This window comes from Garra rufa, chromosome 15 (genome assembly GCF_049309525.1).
Source record: "Garra rufa chromosome 15, GarRuf1.0, whole genome shotgun sequence".
Taxonomy (NCBI): Eukaryota; Metazoa; Chordata; class Actinopteri; order Cypriniformes; family Cyprinidae; genus Garra; species Garra rufa.
The window spans coordinates 32,831,305-32,857,756 of record NC_133375.1 but is presented as its reverse complement, the minus strand read 5'-3'; the positions used below and the strand labels follow the sequence as shown (position 1 = coordinate 32,857,756).

General features: G+C 38.2%; 1 protein-coding gene across 1 annotated transcript; it reads right to left on the bottom strand.

The window, feature by feature from the left end:
• Window positions 1-285: 285 nt before the first annotated feature.
• Window positions 286-24,718, bottom strand: sin3b (SIN3 transcription regulator family member B). Its single transcript, XM_073818778.1, has 19 exons — window positions 24,231-24,718; window positions 22,685-22,791; window positions 22,069-22,222; window positions 20,281-20,631; window positions 19,543-19,695; window positions 18,156-18,278; window positions 17,943-18,032; window positions 17,712-17,830; window positions 17,385-17,595; window positions 16,409-16,525; window positions 16,081-16,319; window positions 14,797-14,980; window positions 10,624-11,317; window positions 9,645-9,814; window positions 7,703-7,876; window positions 6,630-6,722; window positions 6,389-6,480; window positions 5,768-5,966; window positions 286-1,342 (listed from the first exon to the last, which is right to left on the bottom strand). The coding sequence occupies exons 1-19, from the start codon at window positions 24,339-24,341 to the stop codon at window positions 1,109-1,111; spliced, it is 3,615 nt and encodes a 1,204-aa protein (XP_073674879.1). The 5' UTR covers window positions 24,342-24,718; the 3' UTR covers window positions 286-1,108.
• Window positions 24,719-26,452: the final 1,734 nt, after the last annotated feature.

The following is a 26,452-nucleotide window of genomic DNA, read 5'->3' as shown; positions in this document are numbered from 1 at the left end:
CACTAGATCTCACTTTTCATTGAGTTTTTGTTTTGTTTTAAATGTTGTGTATTAAGTCATAAAGGAAATGTGCTTAAACGCCAAAAATAAATGTTACAGTGGGTGACCCAACTTTCTTTGAATGATAGATCCAAAGATGTATTTAAAAAAAAAGCTGGCTCTACCACCATGGTATCCACAGATAGATTAATATAAAATTGTGACATCAAATGAATGTTGCTTTTCCAAATGTACAATCTTCTGATGTAAAGGTGAGAACTCAGCAAGAATCATGACCCGTTCTTTAAGAACTGCACAACTAGGTTGTTTATTTTGTGATAACTGATACAGGATAAATGTTATACATTCTTTTCTCAAAACACTGATATTTTGTCATTTTTCTGTTTTAATATGTAAAAATTACACCAAACAAAAGCAAGGATTTGGCGAGACCGATATGATACATGATCTGGTTGTTTAACAAAATCGACTATAAATCATGAGCAGTGATTGACGGGCGACGCTGGCGTTTCTCTGTTCAGTTCATAAGAGACGATGAAAACAAAGAACACAAAACAGAGAACTAAAACAAGGACGTTACGGATAAGATGCCAGTGTGCGCCAGAAAAACATAATTTGTCCAAGTCATCATTCATAGCCAAGAAAATGCACACAGAATAACCTTTCTGCTGTATATATGCAATTGCTCGAGCGCTTGAGTTGACTTTTACTGTACAAAAAGACATACAGATGTTGTAGACATACTTTAAACCTAGTCTCTCAATACTTCAGTATAAACAAAACAAAACTCTGGTTTCAGGAGCTAAAAACTACAATGGACTTTCTTTAAAAAAAAAAATAAAATAAAAAAAATTGACATTCACATTTCTGAAACGTCTGGTAACTGCATCTTTCATGATGGTCTAGTGTCGAGATGTGATGCTTTTCAATGAGGCATTCCCTCCTTTGAGCAGCTGTCTGTCCTCAAACCACTCCTGTCTGTTCGCTGTGTTTCAGCCGAGCATATTTAGGCTCGGTCATTTGAAAGAGTGAGTGAGAAAGAGACAAAGAGAGAAAACAGAAAGAGAGAGAGAGAGATCACAAAAATCCATCCCAAGGCTTGAGGTTGTTACGGTGAGGCGGGGGCCTTGCTGTTGTAGTGCACCTGGTACCTGTTGACATGTAAGCCTTTGACCTGCACAGACACGCAGGTGGTCTTGCAGGGGATCATGTCCTCATCCTCTTCTCCCATGAGCCAGTCCTGCACGTTGCGCTCGGCAGAGGACGACACATGCTCGCTCAACCAGCCCCGGTGCCACTGCTCAAAGCGCTCGTGCTGGGCCCGCGCTACTCTGTGCTGGGACTGGGGGAAGAGACAAGATTTTTTTTACACTTTTATTCAGGAAGGATCTATTAAATTGATTGAAAGTGACAGTAAAGTAGTGCAATGTTACAAAAGAATTCTATTTCAAATAAATGCAGTTCTTTTTCTGTTTATCAAAGGATACTGAAATATCTCACACTTTCCACAAAATACAACTAGTACAACTATTTTCAACATTGATAATAAACGTTTCTTGAGAAGCAAATCAGCATATTGGAATGATTTCTGAAGGATCATGTGACAATGAAGGAGTAATGATTCATCTTTGCACCACAGGAATAAATTACATTTTGCAATATATTAAAATAAAAACTGTGATTTCAAAATATTAGAGTTTTTTTTTTTTCAAAATCAAAATTTGGTCAAAAACATTATAAAAATCTGACCGACCACAAACTTTTGAATGGTAGTGTATATGGGAAGACATGAGAGGCATTTTTCCCCCTTCTTTTAAAGGTTAATAGATTTATTTTATATACTCAATCATTTTATAGAAATTGAACTCACAACGTGCAATGTTGTTCCAAACCCGTGAGACCTTTGTTCATCTTTGGAACACAAATTAATATATTTTTGATAAAATCCAAGAGCTTTCTGACCCTGCATAGACAGCAAGGCAACTACAATGTTTAAGGCCAAGAAAAGTAGTAAGGACATTGTTAAAACACTCCATGTGACATTACAATAAACCATTTTTCACATAAGTTATTAGCATTTTTTACACTGCAGGTAGCCTCAGGTCATGCTTGTAATAACACACACCAAGTTTGGTCTCAATACTCCAAAGCGTTGCAGAGATATGGCCTCACATCCATTTTTGCATGCTTTTCGTAGAATTAATTTGTGCGTTATTCGAGAACGGTTTGTCCAATCAACTTGAATTCCAATAGGTGGATCAGTGTGCATTGCCCTATATGTTAAGCTTAATGGTTTCTTAAGCACACATAAGTCTTTATATTTTGTATTTTTGCAAAAATCCTTGAGGCTATGTAATACAGTTCTAAGAATATAAAGAGAAGAAACCCAAAATGCTTATAACTTGCATTTTGCATAGTCTCAGCCTCAGACGTCACGCCCACGAAACGTTGGCTAAACGTCTGATGCATATGGTACACTTAACTGGAAACACTTCAGGAATGTCGAAGTCGTGATCTGATTAGTTGAATTTGATCGGATATCCGGGAGACGCGAGTGCCACGTTTATTTTCGGTCCGCCGGGAAACAAAGTGCAGACGGATTTACTCGCCGTTTTGCTAAAATGTGCTTATGCAGACGCCATAGTTGTTATACACAGACGTTCGCGAACAAATTACTGACTTACTGCTTGTTCTCCTTCTTCTTATTTAACCTTCAATGCTGGGTATTTCAATGACTGACTTGTTGCATGCCAGTCTGTAGTTGTGGGGGCATTTCCATGCACTGAAACGTGACGCTGGACGAAACGAACTGTTATTGGTTGTTTGACATGTCGATCAAACAACCAATAACAGTTCGTTTCGTCCAGCGTCACGGAAACACATACCCCATACTCTGCTTTCTATTTTCCAGACCTAAATCAAATTCTATACTTTCCCAAACCCCATAGGAACCATGTATATTTTGTGATGGAACTCACCGAACACCCCAAACAAAAGGTGCGGTCGACAGAAAGTGGTGCCGATCAGACCAATGCATGACATCAAAGTACTCATTCACCGATCGATCTGCTCAGCGCTGCTTTAAGTCGAATACACCTAATGTTCTCTGCTGAACTAAGCCCACCTATTGTTGCGTGTACAGTCGTGGCCAAAAGTTGAGAATTACATAAATATTGGAAATTGGAAAAGTTGCTGCTTAAGTTTTTATAATAGCAATTTGCATATACTCCAGAATGTTATGAAGAGTGATCAGATGAATTGCATAGTCCTTCTTTGCCATGAAAATCAACTTAATCCCGAAAAAAACTTTCCACTGCATTTCATTGCTGTCATTAAAGGACCTACTGAGATCATTTCAGTAATCGTCTTGTTAACTCAGGTGAGAATGTTGATGAGCACAAGGCTGGAGATCATTATGTCAGGCTGATTGGGTTAGAATTGCAGACTTGACATGTTAAAGGAGGGTGATGCTTGAAATCATTGTTCTTCCATTGTTAACCATGGTGACCTGCAAAGAAACGCGTGCAGACATCATTGCGTTGCATAAAAATGGCTTCACAGGCAAGGATATTGTGGCTACTAAGATTGCACTTAAATCAACAATTTATAAGATCATCAAGAACTTCAAGGAAAGAGGTTCAATTCTTGTTAAGAAGGCTTCAAGGCATCCAAGAAAGTCCAGCAAGTGCCAGGATCGTCTCCTAAAGAGGATTCAGCTGCGGGATCGGAGTGCCACCAGTGCAGAGCTTGCTCAGAAAATGGCAGCAGGCAGGTGTGAGCACATCTGCACGCACAGTGAGGCCAAGACTTTTGGAAGATGGCCTGGTGTCAAGAAGGGGAGCAAAGAAGCCACTTCTCTCCAAAAAAAAACATCAGGGACAGATTGATCTTCTGCAAAAAGTATGGCAAATGGACTGCTGAGGACTGGGGCAAAGTCATATTCTCCGATGAAGCCTCTTTCCGATTGTTTGGGGCATCTGGAAAAAGGCTTGTCTAGGCTTGAAAAAGGTGAGAGCTACCATCAGTCCTGTGTCATGCCAACAGTAAAGCATCCTGAGACCATTCATGTGTGGGGTTGCTTCTCATCCAAGGGAGTGGGCTCCCTCACAATTTTGCCCAAAAACACAGCCATGAATAAAGAATGGTACCAAAACACCCTCCAACAGCAACTTCTTCCAACAATCCAACAACAGTTTGGTGAAGAACAATGCATTTTCCAGCACGATGGAGCACCGTGCCATAAGGCAAAAGTGATAACTAAGTGGCTCGGGGACCAAAACGTTGAAATTTTGGGTCCATGGCCTGGACACTCCCCAGATCTTAATCCCATTGAGAACTTGTGGTCAATCCTCAAGAGGCGGGTGGACAAAAAAAACCCCACTAATTCTGACAAACTCCAAGAAGTGATTATGAAAGAATGGGTTGCTATCAGTCAGGATTTGGCCCAGAAGTTGATTGAGAGCATGCCCAGTCGAATTGCAGAGGTCCTGAAAGAGAAGGGCCAACGATGCAAATACTGACTCTTTGCATAAATGTCATGTAATTGTCAATAAAAGCCTTTGAAACGTATGAAGTGCTTGTAATTATATTTCAGTACATCACAGAAACAACTGAAACAAAGATCTAAAAGCAGTTTTGCAGAAAACTTTGTGAAAACTAATATTTGTGTTGTGACGACCTATGTGCGTCATCCCTGAGTTGAACTGGAATTGTGCTGCCTTCCAAAGGAGCTTGTGGTGGGCGTGCTTATCGAGGACACCTGCTGTTGGTTTCCGGTCTCTTCTCTTAAAAAGGGCCTTATGAAAATTGACTGCGGGCACGGCTGCATTTTGGACTTTGCTCCGTTTGTTTTCTGTTTATGCTTTTGCATCCCACATTACTACAGTCCATCACACTTCATGCATTCACCTAACTTTACACCACTGATTCCTGACAATCTCATGTTACATCGTTTCTTTTCTGTATAGTTCTCTTTTGTTAATAAATTTCGTACATTTTTGGCACTTTTGTGTGTGTCCCTGTCTTTGTTACGTCCTTTTGAGCCATGGGGCGTAACAGTGTGATTCTCAAAACTTTTGGCCACGACTGTACATGTGCAATTTTCACCACCTGCAAACTAATAAAAAGCTCATAAGCAGCACTTTACCTCCTCATTACTCCAAGTTTCCCCTGTGCTCAGTTTGTTTTGGATACACCACTTGTTCCCTTCGTGAAATCATGTCCGTTTAGAAGTATTTGGTCCTTGTTGCGCTCATATATCATTCAAACTGCACCAGAGTTTGTTTGGAAGCAGACAAAGACCCATCTTTTTAGTGGTCTCAGTTCGCTTAATAGTTGCACACCAGGGTTCGGATGACAGCATTCCGACCTACTCAAATGATCCACACTAACACAGCAATCGCACAAGAGTTTGTTTTAATCGAACCAAACATGACAAGTCTGAACACACTCTAACATGAATAGACATCCAATGTTAGAACGGCAGCTCTTGCATCTGCAACACCCCAACCAAAAAGAAGAGCGTATTTTTTTAAAGTGTCAGTTGTGTTACGGTCTATGCAGGGTCAGAAAGCTCTCAGATTTCATCAAAAATATCTTAATTTGTGTTTCGAAGATGAACGAAGGTCTTGCGCATTTGGAACGGCTTGAGGCTTGAGTAATTAATGACAGAATTTTTTGAGTGAACCATCCCTTTAACTGCTGATATGTATATTGACTATAGAAAAGTTGTTGTTGTATTGTAATAACATGTATTTGATCAACTTACCCTCCGAGCTTTAACCAGGGCCCCTCGGCGGTACATGTAGTCTTCGGAGTTCATCACAAACACCATCTTGTGCGTGTTGAGTTTAAAACGGCAGTCCAGGTTCCCGGCTGTCTCCACACCCATCTTCCGATGCCACTCTCTCCGGCAGCGCATGGCTTCCACTTGCTTGAGCTGCCAGCCACGAAAATGCCTTAGATTCCTAAAGGTGAGACACACAGAGGTAAAGAACAGGGTTCAATCTAGTTTCACCTAGACTTAATTCAGCATTTATTAAATTTGCGCAAAGCAATTTTTAGCTATTTTTCCAAAAATGGCCTACAACGTTATACTGAGACAATCACCCTCAAATGGGGAGCAATTGGGGGTTACGTGCCTTGCACTTCAGCTGTGGGTAATGAGAGTAGAAGAGAGCGCTATTCATTGACTCCCCCCACATACATTTCTTGCTGGTGCTGAGACTCAAACCAGCAACCTTTGAGTTACAAGTCCGACTCTCTAACCATTAGACCACAACTGCCCCAAAATAAAATCCATGCAGCTTTAAACAAAATAACCTTCCGGCTACAAGGAGAAAGAATAGCCATAAATAGAGCAGGTTAAACAAGTGTAAACAGTTTTTACCTGGGTAGAAACACAGGCTTGAAGTAGTATCCTTCTGTCTGAGAGCAAACAGACTCAGTTCCTATATACTGCTCCATATAATTAGACAGGCTCTGAAACAACACATAACAAATATTAATGCGCTAGAAAACAAGATTACACTCTTAACAAAGATAACACTTAAAAAGTTATCTAGGAAAAAACAACCCATATGTCAGAAGTACTTTCTGTTGTAAAAATACACAACTTCGTGTGGGAGTACCTGAACATCCAGTGGGTCATCGCCCTGGGCCTCCTCCGTGTCCAGCAACTCAATTGTTAAGGTCACCTGACCTTTGTTTTGAATGAACATGACCTGACAAGAGAAACAGACAGGAAATTACAAACTAAACAAGGTAATAACAAAACAAGCATGACCATTCATAGGATTAATGCAATCGAGGAGGTGAACATCACATCTGAAATTAGATTTTCACATTCACTACCAGTGAAGTTTTTTAATTTTCTTTTAAAGAAGTCTCTTCTGCTCACCAAGCCTGCATTTATTTGATCCAAAGTACAGCAAAACAGTAAAATTTGGAAATATTTTGTACTATTTAAAATAAGTGTTTTCTAATTGAATATATTGTAAAATTTAATTTATTCCTGGGATTTCATCATTACTCTAATCACACGAGTCTTCAGAAAACATTCTAATATTCTGATTTGCTGCTCAAAAAACATTTATTATGTGGAAAATTGCAGGTTTCAGGTTTCTTTGAGGAGTAGAAATTTCAGAAGAACAGCATTTATCTGAAATAGATCTTTTGTAACATTGTAAGTGTCGTCATCATCATCACTTTATCAATTTAAAAGCACCCCTGCTAAATTTCTGTATTAATTTCTATCATTTCTAAATTATACTGACTCCAAGCTTTTGAACAGTACAGTGTGTAAATGTTACAAAAGCTTTTTATTTCATATAAATACTGATCTCTGGATCTTTCTATTAAATCAAAGAATCCTGAAATATTGATAATAATAAAGAATGTTTCTTAAACAGCAAATGAGCATATTAGAATTATTTCTGAAGGATCATGTGACACTGAAGACAGAAGTAATGATGTTGAAAATGTAGCATTGATCACAAGAATGATTTACATTTTTAAATGTATTAAAAGAGAAAGCAGTTACTTTAAATAGCAAAAATATTTCACAATATTACTGCTTTTGCTGTATTTTGGACTAAATAAATGCAGGCTTGGTAAGTGGAAGAGAATTCTTTAAAACACATACAAAATCTTGACTGGTAGTGTAAATGTCAGTCATTTATATGGACAGCATTAGGTCAAGCACCTTGAAGCAGTTTTCCTCAGCCATGACTCTCTCAGCCTTCCATTGGTAGCTGGCCTCCCAAGCGGCACGGACACACTGGGAAGAAAGATTGCCACCAGCGGCGCCCCTTTTCCTCTCGGCCAGGTACAGCTCAGTGACTTGCAGACACACCTCATCACTGACCAGGTGCTGAAGCTGTTAGTCAATCAGAGAGAATAGCATTTTAACAACTAGGCCAAAGGCCCCTTTGTTGCATTTGTGGGAATACAGAGATTCAGACTAGGGATGCACGATATGAACATTTTTTACCGATAGCCGATAATTAAGTCTTTCTTGTGGCCGATGCCGATACCGATACGTTCATATTTTTATTTGATAATTTTGTGCACCCAGGAGAATACAAAATCTAAGATAAACTAATGAAATTAATATTATATATCTGGGTTTAACAATCATGGCAAACATCAATCCTGACTCTTCAAAAATGTTTTTATTTTTTTGCGTAAGGCACCACAATTCTAAATAAATAAAATGCTTTGACATTTGTCAACCTGGAAAAAATGAAAAGTGCATCATGGAGTAACGTCAGATGCCCAAATGTCCGTTAAAGCTTACGTGAAGTCCATTCTTATTGATCATATTATGAATGTGTGCATCACATTCACACAAAACATCAGAATCGAGATAAAAACATCTCAACTTTTCAGAATGCCGAAAGCCCAATGCAGGTAATGTGACATGAACCAACCAATCAGCATCACCCTTTCCCTTCATAACATTGAAAGCACTGCCAAGGTGTACAGCTGTACAGGAATAAATATTTTTAAATAAATTTAATAACAGAGCTACTGCAAGCGATTTTTAATGCTGAAAATCCATTTATCATTTGTTGAAACTTCTGCGTCTTTATGGAGAGCGCAGGTCATGGTTGCTTAGCATTAGCAATGGCAGACGCCACGACAGAGCAAGCTACAGAGCGGTTTGGAAAGAAAGAGAAAGAGGTGCGCCTAGCGTTTTCCACACGTTTTAGACGCGACATGTAAACGGCCCCTAAAACAGATTCACCGTGAAGACGACCTCTGAAGTGAGATATAAGATTTGTTGTGTTAAAACTTGACGGCTTTTTACCTCCTCTCGGAATCCTTGCTAAACATGTGTTGCAAATAGCAGTAGCATTGTCCTCATCTGCCTCCGTGAAAAACTTCCAGACCGGAGAAGATGATGATGACGACACAGATGATGACGTATTACACGCGACAAAGGCCGAGAGTCACTGCAGTTTGCAGCTGCAGTCACTTGCGCTCAGAAAGCAGATGAATCTCAGATAAACCAGACTGATTGATTGATTTACCAGCAAGAGTACTTTATTGGATCGGATTTCATTTATTTATCGGAGCAATAAAAATGACGTAATTTTCACCCATATCGGTCGATAATTTAACTGTCCGATAAATATCGTGCATCCCTAATTCAGACTAAAGTTAATGAAGCAGAAAACAGGATTTTACTAGCTCTTTTGAAATATGAATGAACAATAACATTAACAACATAAAGGCTACCCTACCCAGTCAGTTCACTCCAAACATTTAAGAGAAACAAACTGCAAAAATTAGTTACTTGGGAATTTTCACGCTTATGATACCATAATAAGGCTTGAAATAAATCTAAAATCATATTATGGCTTAGTGTGTTTCTCAAAATCGCAAAGACTGCAATTGAATTAAATAATTATGCATGCCAGCTTACATATAAACAGCCATTTAATATTCAGTAACTATTCAATTAAGATAATCGGTGAATCAGAACTAAGGTTAATCATATAAAGTCTTCCAAGACTCGAAGAGCGAAACCAGCCATTTGCAAAAGGTCAGCGTGTGGAGAAATTGTAAAATTTATGGCCCCTTTGAAAGTATACAAATGCGCTAAGAATCTTGGCTCTGTGTAATACAACTTTTCGACCCACCTGTCTTACGATGTTCTGAATGAGCTTGTCGATGGTAAATCCGATGTAAGCGTGGATGGTAAACATCTCTCTCAGGGTGTCTTCATACTGTGTGGACTCCAGGTTTCCATCCAGTAGGCTGCGTACCATGTCTAAGAACGCTGGGTAATATTCCTCTAACTCTACTTCACCTGATACAACAGATATAATGTGTAAAAAAAATTGTGCAAGCCTGCTAATTTAGTTCTAAAACTAGACTTTTAAAAGGATAGTTCAGCCAAAAATGAAAATTCTGCCAATAATTACTCACCGTCATGTCATTCCAAATCTGATAGATCTTCGGAACACAAATTAAGTTATTTTATTATGAAATCCAAGAGGTTTCTGACCCTGCATAGACAGCAACACAACTAACACATTCAAGGTCCAGAAAGTTAGTAAGGACATCATTACAATAGTCCATGTGACATTAGTGGTTCATCCATAATTTTATGAAGCTACAAGAATACTTTGTGCACATTTGTGTGCTTTTTATACATTCCTCTGCTTAAAAACAAGCCGCCAGCGTCAGCAGCACCACACGCATGCATCAGGGTACTCTTGTTAATGGCACAAGAGAAAAACTGTTGAATAAAGTTGTTGTTTTTGATGTTTTTGCGCAAAAAAAGTATTCTCGTAGCTCCATAAAATTACGGTTGAACCACTGACATAACATGGACCATTTTATTGATGTCCTTACTACCTTTCTGGGTCTTGACCGTAGTAGTTGCGTTGCCGTCTATGCAGGGTCAGAAAGCTCTCGGATTTAATAAAAAATATCTTAATTTGTATTCTGAAGAAGAACGAAGGTCTTACAGGTTTGTAACGACATGAGGGTGAGTAATTAATGACATAATTTTAATTTTTAGGTGAACTATCCCTATCAAAGCAAATATGAGTGGTGCATCCAAAGCAAAACGTGTGTAGTTGTGTATGTGCATCCTTCAGGAAATCTACTCACTGGGCTGTTTCAGACGCAGCTCCATGGCCAGGTCGTTTGCCTTTTCTCTGCGCCCCTCTCCCATGAGCAACCGCTCCCGATTCTGCTCTGCCCTGTGCTCCAGTAACTGTCTCTCAGCCTGCCTGTAAACCTTCAGCAGCCGCGAGCACAGAGTCTGGTGCAGCCGCAGGAAGAAGTACCAGTTATTATTGACGAAGAACAGGTTGTAGACTCCATCCAGCTCCTTCTGGTGCTCAGCCTCCGGGTCGCGCAGATCCACTGCCTCCCCTTCTGGATTCATGCCGTGGGCGGGCGTCGAGGTGTCCATGCTCTGAGGAGAAGTACACCGCCTTCGTCTAGAATCGCCGTTCAGCTGTTGCTGGCCACCTGGTGTTGAGACTCCGCCTCCTGCGGCGGTGCCATCTTCACCCTCGGCCTCCTCGTCCGTGAACTCCTCTGTTTCACTAAGCTCTCCACGACGGGTGAAAAAGAGGTCGGGGACGAAGTGCTGGATGATACGCTTGATGTGGTCCTTGTCGTCCTTGTGGATGGTGGGTTGCCGTTTGACATGGTAGATGATGAGTGAGGCGGCGTCCTCTAGGATCTGTTTGTCTTCATAGGTGAAGATCATGTGGGGTTCGCTGGTCGAACCTGTGCCCGAGCCGTCACGACCTTGCTGGCCCACGCCGCCCTCTTCTGTGCTCTGCTCTTGCCGCTGTGGAGGGGGAAAAAAGTCTTAGTAACAAGTTGTTATCAGTATGACACATGAGACTCTTTTAGCAAGCAACCCAAGATGAGATTTCACACGCTTGTACTCTGTTTTTATTGAGCAAGAATGCAGAATTAAAATGGCGGTTATGAAGTTTATTTAGACAATAAAGACCCAGATCCATGTGCTATCCTGAACTTAAACTGCTATTACATGGGATTTTACTTGTCCCAGTTCAGCCCATCCAGAAGATTGGAATTAATTGCAAAAAACAAACAAATAGGGATGTAACGATATTAACGTCCACAATACAATATTTATTGCGATACTTAAAAAAAAAAAAAAAAAAAAAAAAAAAAGACAAATGAAGATTTGGGAAAACAAATGAAAATGGAACATTTTAAAGTTTAATTATTCTATCTAATGCACTTTGAGAGTTCAAAAATTAAGAGCACCAACACATGTTCTTAACTAAGAAAATTTGAGTCGGAAAAAAAGTCAGTGAATTGACTTATACTTTAACTTTAAATGGGATTCAACCATCTTTTTATTTGTGGTAAACTGTGTAAATTACATTCACACTGGTGTTTTAGGAAGCCAAACTAATTAGAATATAATATTAACAATTTCATATTATTGTTATTCCTTTGACAGTAATAGCCACATATTGCAAAACAACTGCACTGTAAGATGAATGCAAATGTGTATTATTTTGCTTTACAATACAGTAAGGAAATTAGATTATTTGGACTTGGACTTCAGTAACATTACCCACACAAACCGCTGTCAGCAATTCATACTGCACTTATAAGCTATAATTTTGACCAAAACGACAGTAGAGCTTTTATTTTGACTGAAAAATAAGTGAAAACAGGCTTACAATAGCATGTTTCACTACAAATCTATTGAAATACTGCAATCATCTACTGCTGCTGCTGCAAAAAAAAAACATAACTACTGGCCGTTGCGTTCCCAAGCATGCGCTAAACTCACAGCACATTCAATAAACAAGTTAACTACATACACTGAAAACTGAGCCTAAAATATGAGGTGCAGAAAACACCAGATCATGAGCTGATCACCTGAATGATGTGCATGCTTTGCTTTGTACCGTGCAGCGAAAACAGACTTGATGAAGGGAATTAGCTATATTGTACTTTCGGTTTTAGTTTGTTTGACAGATACTGTGCCAAAGCATATAGTCCAAAACACAACTTTAAAGACATATTATGTTAGAATAAGTAGTTTAAGTGTATTGATAAAAACTACACTTTTTTGCCAGGAAGACCTATCCTTTCACATCGTCATGTGACCATGATAATATGGAGACATATTGATAATATTGTTACATCCCTACAAACATATAACAAATAATTTAAAAAGCTAATTTGGCAAAAAAAACAAAACAAAAAAAACACACGTATCTTGTCTATTGCCTTCCCTAAGAAACATTCTTAGTTAATGTTAATACGGATTGAAAGTGAAAAAAAGCCTGATTGTTACGTTGTAAAGTCACCCTGTGAAAATAGAAGAGAAAGAAGTCAAAGAGGATTTGGAGAGTAAAAAAAGGAGATTTGATATGTAGTAGAGTAGAATAATTCATGAGATGTTGTTCATTAAATTGGGTGATTGAAAAAACCTGCTGTCTTTTTTACATTGTGGGAGAAGAATAAAAAGAAAAAAGGTGCCAAACAGAGTTTGATAAGACTAATTTACTGAGTAATAACATGGCAACTTAAATTTTGTTATACATGCACTGATTTAAGCTTTAAACTTTTTGTCACTGTGACTAAATTAATGTGCAAAATCACACTTGTCAGTCGTCCACAGTTTTAGTCCATTATTAACTTCTATTGTGACTACATTTAGTAAAGCCCATGTCATTACTGACACAAACTGAAAAATGACAAAGCTGAATTATTACTTCTGCTGTCAAAACAATATAGTGTATGAAATTACAATTCAAAATGCGGGAGAGATTGTAGTTAAAGAAAAAGCTCTTTTCTGGTTCTAATTATTTGAACCAGAAAATACAGACACTGATGATGAACTGATACAGATAGACGTTCTATGTCAGCAGCACCACACGCATATGTCATGGTACTCTTGTAAACGTGCAACAAAAACTGACACGGACAAAAAGAAATTGTTGAATAAAGTCGTTATTTTTGTTTTCTTTGTGCACAAAAAGTAATTCTCATAGCATGTTGCAGATGCACTGATTTAAGCTTTTGATTTTTTGTCACTGTGACTAAATTAATGAGCAGAATCTTCACTGAAATCACACTTGTCAGTCGTCCACAATTTTAGTCCATTATTAACTTCTATTGTGACTACATTTAGTCAAGCCCATGTCATTACTGACACAAACTCAAAAATGACAAAGCTAAATTATTACTTCTGCTGTCAAAACAATGTAGTGTATGAAATTACAATTCAAAATGCGGGAGAGATTGTAGTTAAAGAAAAAGCTCTTTTCTGGTTCTAATTATTTGAACCAGAAAATACAGACACTGATGATGAACTGATACAGATAGACGTTCTATGTCAGCAGCACCACACGCATATGTCATGGTACTCTTGTAAACGTGCAACAAAAACTGACACGGACAAAAAGAAATTGTTGAATAAAGTCGTTATTTTTGTTTTCTTTGTGCACAAAAAGTAATTCTCATAGCATGTTGCAGATGCACTGATTTAAGCTTTTGATTTTTTGTCACTGTGACTAAATTAATGAGCAGAATCTTCACTGAAATCACACTTGTCAGTCGTCCACAATTTTAGTCCATTATTAACTTCTATTGTGACTACATTTAGTCAAGCCCATGTCATTACTGACACAAACTCAAAAATGACAAAGCTAAATTATTACTTCTGCTGTCAAAACAATGTAGTGTATGAAATTACAATTCAAAATGCGGGAGAGATTGTAGTTAAAGAAAAAGCTCTTTTCTGGTTCTAATTATTTGAACCAGAAAATACAGACACTGATGATGAACTGATACAGATAGACGTTCTATGTCAGCAGCACCACACACATATGTCATGGTACTCTTGTAAATGTGCAACAAAAACTGACACGGACAAAAAGAAATTGTTGAATAAAGTCGTTATTTTTGTTTTCTTTGTGCACAAAAAGTAATTCTTATAGCTTCATAACATGTTGCAGATGCACTGATTTAAGCTTTTGATTTTTTGTCACTGTGACTAAATTAATGAGCAGAATCTTCACTGAAATCACACTTGTCAGTCGTCCACAATTTTAGTCCATTATTAACTTCTATTGTGACTACATTTAGTCAAGCCCATGTCATTACTGACACAAACTCAAAAATGACAAAGCTAAATTATTACTTCTGCTGTCAAAACAATGTAGTGTATGAAATTACAACTCAAAATGGTTCAAAATGAGTTAAAAAAAGCTATTTTCTAGAGAATCTAGAAAGAATCTAGTTGTTATGCGAGAGAAGATCAGCTAAACTCACCTCATCATAGATGCTCTCTATTTCATTGAGAAGACTCTTGGATCGAAGAGCCTTCATGTCGTTCTGTTTGAAGTTAACACCCTGGTGGTCCAGTGATTTCAGATACGCCTTCTCATATTGCTCTCTCCAGATTTTGTTGAAGCCCTGCTGGGCCTCCCTCCACTCCTCCTCTTTTGCTTTCAATCTATGGCAAGAAAATCCATTTCAATCAAAATGTAATTTCTGCTATAATGAAGAACTCCTAAAACTTTATAAACACAAATGACTGCAAAATTAGGTATAGTGTAAAAATGACATTGACGGTTTTCATCTTTGATTACAGGAACGGTCATTAATTACTCACCCTCATGTTGTTCCAGTGCTTTCTGACCCTGCATAGACAGCAATGCAACTACTACATTCCAGGCCCAGAAAGGAAGCAAGGACATTAATAAAATAATCCATGTGACATCAGTGGTTCAACTGTAAAAGTTAAGAAGCTATGAGAATACTCTTTGTGTGCAACAAAAACAAAAATAACAATTTCTCTTCTTCCGTGTCAATCTCCACTGCCATTCGTGAGTGGACATAAAAATGTCTTCCGAAACAAGATTTCGACAGAGAGGATGACTTGCAATTTTTTGTCCAGAACTAGAAAATACAGACGATAAACTGATAGAGATAGACATTCAACGTCAAAACGCTAGCTTCAACGTCAGCAGCACCACACGCATGTGTCATGGTACTCTCGTAAACGTGCAACAAAAACTGACACAGAAGAAAAGAAATTGTTGAATGAAGTCATTATTTTGGTTTTCTTTGTGCACAAAAAGTAATTATTGTAGCTTCATAACATTACGGTTGAACCACTGATGTCACATGGACTATTTTAACAATGTCCTTACTACCTTTCTGGGCTTTGAACGAACGTGGTAGCTATGTTGCTGTCTGTGCAGGGTCAGAAAGCTCTCGGATTTCATAAAAATATCTTTTGTGTTCCGAAGATGAACTAATGGGTTTGGAACGACATGAGAGGAAATCATTAATGGCAGAATTTTCATTTTTGAGTGAACTATCTCTTTAATCGTGCTGGTTTGATTAACTCTAGTAAATCTCAATGTTTTTTCCCCCTGAAAGCTTGAGATTTACAAGAGATAATCAAACCAGCACGATTAAAGGGATAGTGCAGAAAATGGAGAATATATAGGTTGTTGACCCCTAGACCATTGTATTATTTTTTCTGTCGAACGAAACTGTAGATATTCCCTACCTTGAAAAATTAAAAATAAGACTTTTTTTGTTAACCTTTTGAGTACGACAGGAACTGCAGTGGCTGGACTTCTCTTCAACCCCTCTATGATCTCTGGAGCCTTGTCGCCGTAAATACGATAGATTGCACGCCGCTGGATGACCTCAGAAGTTCCACCTAGACAGTCGTCCAATCGGAAACGCTCTTGATCCTCCGGCGAAAGGCGGGACAGTTTCTTCTGCACGCTTTCCAAAACTCTTATTGTTGCCAAATTAGTCTCAAGCACAACATCCAGCTACAAAGCAAAAAAAAATCAATATCAATCTCAACTGAGTTTCAGTTGAAACCTAAATCTCCTGATATTTCTCAAAAAGATCATCTTACCTCAAACCTCTCATCCTCACAGCGATGAAGCTGCTCTTCATATGGTGTTTTCTTGGAACTCACAAAAGTGGAGTCTTCTGACCAGGAAGGGAATGAGACCCAGGTATCATTCAGCACCTACAACAAAATAATAAACTTAATCCCACTTGTACAACCATCAAGTTTCAGACCCCATGACTAAACCCTTTCGATGAAGCAGCAGGCTGCTCTGTTTAAAGATGTCTTGCACACAAGCCACCTCAGATCTGGCACGAATATCGAGCTTATCTTCTACATATAAAATTACTGTTTACAAACAAGCGTTCAACGGCGACACCTCCGGGTTCTCTAGACAGCCTAGAAAAAGAGCTATTTGAGATAAGTGCTTCCATTCAAACTGAGCTGAAAAAAAGAGAAGTGTGGGGGCTGAAACACCCCATTTTCCAAATGATTCATGGAGATTTGGGCTTCTGCGGATTTGTACCATTATCTGTGGATCGGGACCAACCCAGGATTTGTCTCATCATTAACACCTCTCCTCTAAAAACCAGATGACCGCGTGACTGGCGTTTTCGTAATGGTAGATTTGCATAATTTTATCTTATATCATTAGCATACCAATGAGGTGAAATATGTATTAAAGCAGTAAAGAAAAAAAAACATACATATCCAATACATACACACACATTACTAAAGTAATTTCTAAAGTAATATTTTTAATATATGTGACCCAGGACCACAAAACCAGTCATATGGATCTTTTTTTTTGTAAATAAGCTTTCCATTGATGTATAGTTTGTTAGGATAGGACAATATTTGACCGAGATGCAACTATTTGAAGTTCTTGGCAATGCATATTACAAATCAAAAATTTAATTGTGATATATTTATGGCAGGAATTGGATTAAAAAAAAAAAAAGATTAAAAAAAAAAAAGATCACATTACATTGCTTCCATAACATCACAATTTCAACTATATCTGATAAAAAGGCAGTACCTCTTTGCATATAGCAGTTCGGCCACTGCATTTGGGCTGCTGGTAGGTCTTGGGAAGCGCTCTGTAGCTGGAACCCAGGCGTTTACAGGAGGCGTAATCCACTTCTCTGCCTCCGCCCTCCATGTAGCGGTCAGAGAGGCCCGTGATAGCATGAGACAGCTCTTTATCACCCAAAAATGACTTAAACTGGGTGTACAGTTCTGGAAACTTCCTACAGAATGAGGCACCAATGGCATATGACTCATGACTGACATGAAAGGGCTCCGAAATGCACCATATGAAGACAAACAGGATTAAATAAACATGCCCTATTTAAATCTTTCTTACCCCAAGAATGGAGTCACAAGCTGCAGGAGTTCGGCCCCTGAAACCACTTCCTGATTGAACAGAGCTATACAGCGTAAGAAATTCTCGTACACCTCCTGACTCTTCAGCAGACGGCGAACCTAAAAAAAATAAATGAAATCGTTCAATGGCTGTGACTACGTAATAAATCCTATGGTAATGGCTGACGTGCTACCACTTTCGTTTCAGAGCAATTTTGTCAACGAAATGTACCTTGTCAAAGAATGTGAATTCCCGCAAGACTCCATGCTTTCCGACAGAGGCAAACGATGGGTCCTTGGAACAGGAATACTTCATTTTTTTCTGTGTGGATTAAAAAGAAAGATTGTTTAAGCACAAGTAACTTGGACATACTGGGAGATATTTCTGCTTTCCAGTATAAAGAGGCATATGGGATTCTTGATTTTGGCACGAGTGAATTCTGACCTTCAGAAGTGGGGTCATGTGGGGCAATAACATGGGTCTAGGTCTCTTCTTGCTCTGTTTATTCAATTCATCGTCCTCTGCTTTCTTCAGACTGTCTTTGCCAGGCAAAGAACCTCCAGTAAACTGGAATCAAAGACACAGTCCATATTACAGGGGGGAAAAATAAAAGAAAACAAAAACACTCTTCTTTTCAAAAGTTTTTTTTAATGATTTAGAAGGAAGTCTCTTAGGCACACCAAGGCTGCATTTATTTGATCCAAATAAAATAAATAATATTTTGAATGATTATTTTAATGTAAAACAACCGTTTTCCATTTTAATATATTTTAAACATAACTTATTCCTGTGGATTTATAGTATTTTATTGTCTTCCGTGTCACATCATTCTAATATGCTGATTTGGTGCTCAAGACACATTAATTTCTTATTATTAGTATATTACTTAGTATATTATTATTACTTAGTATTTTCACTAGCTAAAAAAACGGTTTTAAGTCAGTTATTTCTATCTTTTGCTGTTTTACAATTCCAGACATTTATTTTGCCATTAATTGTAAAAATCCAGTGAGATTTTTGTTTGCACAAGGAGTCTGACAACAGCCAGTGCTCCACACAGAGATCTGATCTCATCATCATCATCCAGTCTGTCTGGAATGACATGAAGAAACAGAACAAACTGAGACAGTATAAATCCAGAGGAACTGTGGCAACGTCTCCAAGATGCTTCAAGAAACCTACCTGCAAAGCTACAGTACTGATAAATGTTTTAGACACTTGTGTAAAAATGCTGTAAAATGAAGATGCTGTCAAAAGTAATGTCATAAATAGATTTTCTTTATCAATTAACTTCTATTAACTAAATTAAATCAGCATTCGGTGTGACCATCCTTTGCGTTTAAAGCAGCTTTTGCAGTAGGTGCATTTGCGCAAAATTTTTCAGGTAGCTTTGCAGGTAGGTTTCTTGAAGCATCTTGGAGACGTTGCCACAATTCTTTTGGATTTAGTCTGTCTCAGTTTGTTCTGTTTCTTCGTGTCATTCCAGACAGATCACCGGGCTGTTGTCAGACTCCTTATGCAAACAAAAATCTCACTGGATTATTACAATTAATGGCAAAATGAATATTTGTGATTGTAAACTGATATTTCCTACTAACACACTACAGCAAAAGATAGAAATAGCTGACGTAAAACAATTTTTTAGCTGGTGAAAATACTAGTGTTCTAATAATTTTGGCCACCACTGTTTATGGAATGAAAATGTACTGAGCCCAAACATTTAAATGGTAGTGTAAACAACTAAAAATGTTTAAGAGAAAATGCTCTCGATACAAGCGCAAGACAATACATTTATAAAAAAAAAAAAAGTAGACAAAGGTCATTTTCTAACCAGAGATCTCTTAGCATCTGGCAAAAACTGCCCAAACTCCGCAAGCAGATCCTCTTGACCTTTAAAAAGGCTTGCCACTTTAGCGAAAACCTCATCTTCGGTCATTCCTCCAGTGCTACGCCCTCTGCTCTCCTTTACCTCCAGCTGCTCCTTCTGCAGATGGACACAGGACGCACAAATCAATGAACATCGATAAGTTTACGGGATGGATAGGAAAACAGTCCAAGAGTCTATTTCCTTTAGCGCCAGTAGGTAGTAACCTAGTCTTAGCTTCAGGCAGAACACCCACCGATGGCCCACAGTCCGTTCATTGACAGCCTGATGCATACTGCATGAAAAAGGCAGCCACCTGCTTAAAATCATGAGCTCCAATCTGATTGGCTTGCTGAAATGCAAGATTTCCACAAGCAGAAAAGTACATTTAATTAATGTCTGTGAAATTATGAGAACTTAATACTTTTAGCAGAACACAAACTCAGATCACAAAGGCTACCGACAATTTTGCTGACTTAAATAACAAAAGGAATTGGTTAGCAGATTTTCGTGTTAGTCAGATGGTCTTTTCCTGTCTTAATTAGCAGTTCTCGACTAGAATATGCTGCCTAGTGGACCGGACTTTATGTCGATAGTCAAAAGTCTTGCTTTGGGATATTGGTGGTAGCCAATTGGTTATTATCTGGGTTGGGTCAAACCTAGAGGAACAACACAATAAAAATACAATTTCGTTATTTCTCTCACCTGGTATGTATGTAGAATTTCAAGGAAGGCCCGGTAGGTTTCTGGGTTGTCCAAAAATCGGTTTTTGATCTTATTGACATAGCTGATGGCGCTGTCAAACTCCACAGGACTGGGCTCTGATGTGGGAGGGGACACTGACGTGGTGGCTGGCTGGGATTGGCTCTCTCTGCTGGGCAGAGGAAGTGACAACCGGCTTGATTGTTCTGGAGGTCCAGACGATGAAGCAATGCTCTCCGGAGAGGTCACAGCTTCATTCGGAGCCGGCCCGGGCTCGGCCACTGCTGACGAAGAGGCACTAACCACAGAGCTGCTCGTGCTCTTTCCTCCTGGTCCTCCTGGTCCAGGAGAGACCTGAGGGAAAAGAAACCAAAGAACAGGCTTACTTTAATATACAAAGAAAGCCAACATCACCACAAAGGTTCACTACAACAGGAGAAGTGGAATGCATAACTTTTACACAAAACATACGCTATCACTGAAAAGTTTGGGGCCAGTAAGATTTCTTTCATGCAACAATAGATTTATTATAGTGTTTTTTTAAATGCGTAAGTCTCTTAAGTTTAACAAGCATTTATTTGATTTCTAAAATATTATGATATTTAAAATAACAGTTTTCCAGTTTAATGTTTTATTCCTGTGAAGGCAAAACTAAATTTTCAGCAGTTATTACTCCAGTCTTCAGTGTCACATGTTTCTTCAAAGTAACATGCCTCCTCAGAAATCATTGTGTGTTCAAGAACATTTCTTATTATAAATGTTGAAAATGGTTGTGCTTTATTTTTGTGAATTGTAAAACATTTTATCAAGGTTCTTTGATGAATAGTAAGTTCAAAAGCATTTGTTTGAAATAGAAATTGTTTTCACTGTCTGTTTTGATCAATTTAATGCACCCTTGCTGAATAAAAGTTTTCATTTCATTTCAAAAAGCTTATAAGCTGCCTGTTGCATTTGAGAAAACATGGTATAAAACTGTCATAATTGGTATGCTTAAAGGTATGACCAATTCGTAAGCTAACTGAATTTATTGTAAAAGTTGCTTTGAATGAAAATATCAAGAATAGCGGTACATGTAATGAATTTGTTATTATTGTGTTATTACAACTATAAAAGTTGACTATGACAATCAAAATGACATGCAAGCAATAATAAAATGCTCTTTCATGTTTTTTGTGAAATAACTATCCATTTATTCTAAAACACCAAGCTAATGTGATTGGACTACTCCCTGAGTAGTAGAGTCTATGTGGCATGACATCACCAAAGTGTGAACTCGAAGGAAGCCAGTGAGGGGCCCATTTGGGCTGGGGCCAAAGTCAACAAGAAATCAATATCAACCCTATTTACTCTCTTTATACACATTCCTGTCTTATTGTGCATGGTTCATCAGTGCGCATTATTCCAAATAAAAAATATTTGTCTTTGCAATCACTCATTAAAATGAAATTACTCGCTCCGCCTTTTCTTTTGTCTTCTGCCAGAAAGTCCATGTGGTCTATTGGAAATGTAAAAAAAGCTGACAAACAGCTATTTAAGCATTGTTTTAGCAAACTTCTAGTTCTATTCCAGTATGCAACACTCACTTCACAGCTGCCGTTGGCTACAAATAAAGATCTACCCTAAATTGATATTCTCTAAATATCTTGCTTCATTCAGAAAGGTCACACAAGTAAAATTAGTTGTGAATGCGGTTCAATGATGACCTTTTCATGGTTGATGAACTGAAACAGTAAAAATGAAGAACGAAACACAGACACTAACACAAACAAGTAGTAGCATCACAAGTCCTACCTGTGAAGACAACGGGGACTGAAGAAATGCCATTCCATTTTTGGGAATTTCGATCCGATAGCCAGGCGGTAAAAATGCATTAAAACCCAGGACAAGGTCTGGATGCCCGTGGAAGAGCTGGGAAACTCTGTTGATAACTCCTGGAGTGTCAATGCTGTGGATGGAGATATTAGAAATGCAATCACTCAGTGCTTTCTATGCATTGGCACACATTTGTGACTCTGGACCACAAAACCTGTCTTAAAAAATACATTGTCAAAATTAGCAATTTTCTTTTATGCCAAAAATCATTAGGACATTAAGATCATGGTCCATAAAGATATTTTGTAAATTTCCTACCATAAATTTATTAAAACGTGATTTTTTATTAGTAATATGCATTGCAAAAAATTTCATTTGGACAACTTTAAAGGCAAGTTTCTCAATATTTTGATTTTTTTGCACCCTTAGATTTCAGAATTTCAAATAGGTGCATCTCAGCCAAATATTGTCCTATCCTAACAAACCATATACATCAATGGAAAGTTATTCAACTTTCATGATTTTCAAAAAATTGACCCTTATGACTGGTTTTGTGGTTCAGGGTCACATTTAAAGTGCACAGACACCTACATACCTCTGAGATTTAAACTCTTTCATGATATCCAGAAACTTATTGTATATTCCTGGATCATTTCCGAACCGTATTTTGACTTGGTCCAAGTAAGATAAGGCATCTTCCACCTGCAACAGAAATACATTTTATTTACAAAAAATATTTTCATAAACAATATAAGCATGTATACAGTGACAGAATGCTTACCGAAAAGTACTGTGGTGGTGCCATTGAACAGTAAAGGTATGGGACAATAATAACATGTATTCACATCAGTTTTAAAAAAAGGTACTTTTTCCACAAGTACAATGGTGAAACCATAGCATTTAGGGAAACACCTTGAAGCACAGACACATGAAATTGCACTACAATGGTACTATTAACATATACAAAAAAATAACTACAGCATAGTACTGCCACAGAACTTTGTTCTAATGTACTTTGAAGAATGCCAGGGTACATGTCCAAAACACCATGGTGGTTTTGTGGGGGTTTTTTTGGCTTGTGAAAGGACAGATATGGGGCATCAAGTTCATTTCTATTGAATGTGGAACCACATCACATTGAATGACTTTGCATTTGCTTCTACTATTAAAGTAATAAATTGTCTACATTCTTTGAGTTATGCAGGAGAAATACAAATCACTGTGAAATCTAATCCACTACACACGTACAAAAGACAAGTTCTTCGATTTTTCCTCACTGTTCACAAGAACAAAAACCCTACGAGAAAAAAGATGCACGCCTAAATAAACCTTCAATATAAAAAAGAACAGTAACAACGTCATATCCAACAACTGCGAAGCAGAAAACTGACCCAAATCAAGCGGTTTGAGAGAAAAACAGACGGTTTATATTCTCTTTGTGGTTTTATTAATATTCAGTGAGGAAAATAAAGGCTCACTGACTCTTTTAGCTTTGCTGCGTTAGCACTCGTGCTAGTCACAACACACAACAACCTCGCTACGATTTCACAACAAAAACAAACAAAACGCGATTCAAACTGCTTTTTAACAGAGTAACGCTTAAGATATGTTTAACATACAGTTTACATTTCTTTCAAAGGTCGGGTTGAAACGAAAAGAGAAACATTTATGACAAAAGCAGCTGTTAGCTGAGCAAAACCCCCTTTCTTTCTCTTATCTACGTCAATTCTATCAAACAAGCCGGTTAAATCTTAAACCAACGGAGTGTAAAGAGTGATTTTTGGCGGAGCCGCAATTAATATCCACCGGTTTTGGTTTTAACAAAGAGCAGCGGTGAAAACACGACCGCGTAAGGGGAAAACATTAGACTTTAATACAGTAACGTTAGATAGACTTCCATCATGTTTGACTAGTAAAGTAGCATTGCTTTTACCAGGAGCCGATGCGTTAAGCGACAATAAATCGACTTTTGCAGCTTGAAATGATGTAAATAAGTGCGTGAGATTTTCAAATCCATTTCCACACACTCAGTGTGAATGCTTTGATATGCCCCATATGCATATGAACAGCACAACACTTCCTAATACACAATGCGTTGTGTGAGAGAAGGAAACCCATGCACTTGCTGCAATGCTTCTTACCTTTAGTTTCTGAAAGTGCTGCTGCTGGACTTGCTTCTGAACCACATAGGCCTTGTCTTGGATCTGGTTGATTTGCTTCGCAGTGCTGCTGCGAGCCTGAATTTTCGCCATGGTGCGTTTCCTTCCCCACCAACAGCCACCGAAGCCACGATGATTTACCGTCCCTCCGTGTTTGCAGGTTGTTCTGGCGTGCAAAAATCAGTTCGGATCGGGGGGCCACCCAGCTCTCTTCCCCCCACAAGTCCAGTCTACTTTACGGACGGCCACCCAGTTACTCCAGTATAGACTTCCAGCTCAAGCCCGCAAGTGTGTTCAAAGCTCTCAATCCCTACTAAAACTGCACCGTCGAGCGTGCGGATCAATAACGAACCCCCATCGATCTCCGCGAAGAGAACCAGAAACAATGTATGTATTTTTTTTCCAATGGTCGTATTATTTAAACAAATGATGTATGTCTCTTTAAATTCGGCGGCAGCTGTGCGCTCGATCCTAGCGTCCGGAAACGGAGGGAGTAGTGGAGAATTGAAAAGCGCATGCGCACAAACCGAAAGAGGGCGGAGTGTACGGAATCTCAGCGGCCGCAGGCATGAATGGGATTCTGCACACGTTTTTGTTCACTGGGTAAGTGTTGTAAAAAGTTGTTTTGCATCGAGTTTAAATGTTTTATAACTCACTGATTGATTTGCACAGTAATTCTGACAAGTTTATATATAATACGATAAAATGTGTCAACTGTAAAGTTGTAAAAGGAAAAAACATCGTTGTTTTAAACGAAAAAAAAAAAAACCTTTTAGTTAGTATTATTATATTTTCTTGTATAAGGTATACATTTTCTACAGTATTATTCATTTGTAATTGAGGTTTGGACATAGGATATCGGTTTAATGTAGAAGGTCAAAGTTCACTGTAGTCTAAATAAGAAATTACATGACAAATTAAATGTTTACTCTTGCTTTCATCATACATTTTGGTAGCAATTTGAAGAAGAAAGTCAAAAGTTGGTCATACATTTTGGTATCAATTTGAAGAAGAAAGTCAAAAGTTTTTCAACAGTACGATTTTTAATGTTTTTTTTTTAATAGAAATCTCCTCATCACCAAGCCTGCATTCATTTGATCCTGAAATAAAACAAAAGCAGTGATATTGTGAAATATTTTTACTATTTTAAAAATAACTGCTTTCTGTTGGAATATATTTTATAATGTAATTTATTCCTGTGATCAAAACTAAATTTTCAACATCATTACTCCAGTCTTCAGTGCCACATGATCCTTCAGAAATCAATTTAATATGCTGTTTTGCTGTTGTATAATCAACTTTTTATTATTATCAATATTTAAAACAGTTCAGTACATTTTTTCAGGATTCCTTGATGAATAGAAATATTCAAAGATTGCCATTTACCTAAAATAAAAAGCTTATTTAGTAACATTGTTGTTTTTATATATACAGTCAAGCCCAAAATTATTAATGCCCCTGGTAAATTCTGACATAGTTACTTTTATTAAACCAACTTTTTTTTGACCAGAAATGACACAGGCTTCTCCCAAAAGATAATAGAAAAGAAAAAATAGATCTCAGCTTTTATTTACATTTGAACAAAAAGTGGCATGTCCAAAACTATTCATACCCTTTGCAAACTGTCACAGACTATGGGAAAATCCAAAGTCCTGTTTTAATCAACTCAACAGGTGAAAAACAGAATCTCTCTGCTGTTGGTTTGTGGACAGTCATGGCTAAGACAAAGGAGCTCACTGAGGACCTGCGGCTGCGCATTGTGGCTGCTCACAAGTCAGGAAAGGGCTATAAGACCATATCTAAATGTTTTGAAGTTCCAGTGGCTACAGTGCAAAGTATTATTAAAAAATACAAGACGTTCCGCACTGTGAAAAATCTCAGAGGACATGGTCGGAAGCCAAAAGTGACACCTGTGCTGGCCAGGAGGATAGTGAGAGAGGTAAAAAAGGATCACCACCAAGGCCATCCTGATGAATCTGAGCTCTGCTGGTGGCAACATCTCAAGGCAGACAGTCCAACAGACACTGCACACCGCTGCGTTCCACGAACACAGACCAAGGAGGACACCACTTCTCCAGATAAGGCACACAAAAGCCCACTGGACCTTTGCAAATGCTAATCTGGATAAAGAAGAAGACTTCTGGTCTTCTGTTTTATGGTCAGATGAAACAAAAATTGAATTGTTTGGGCACAATGATGTAGCC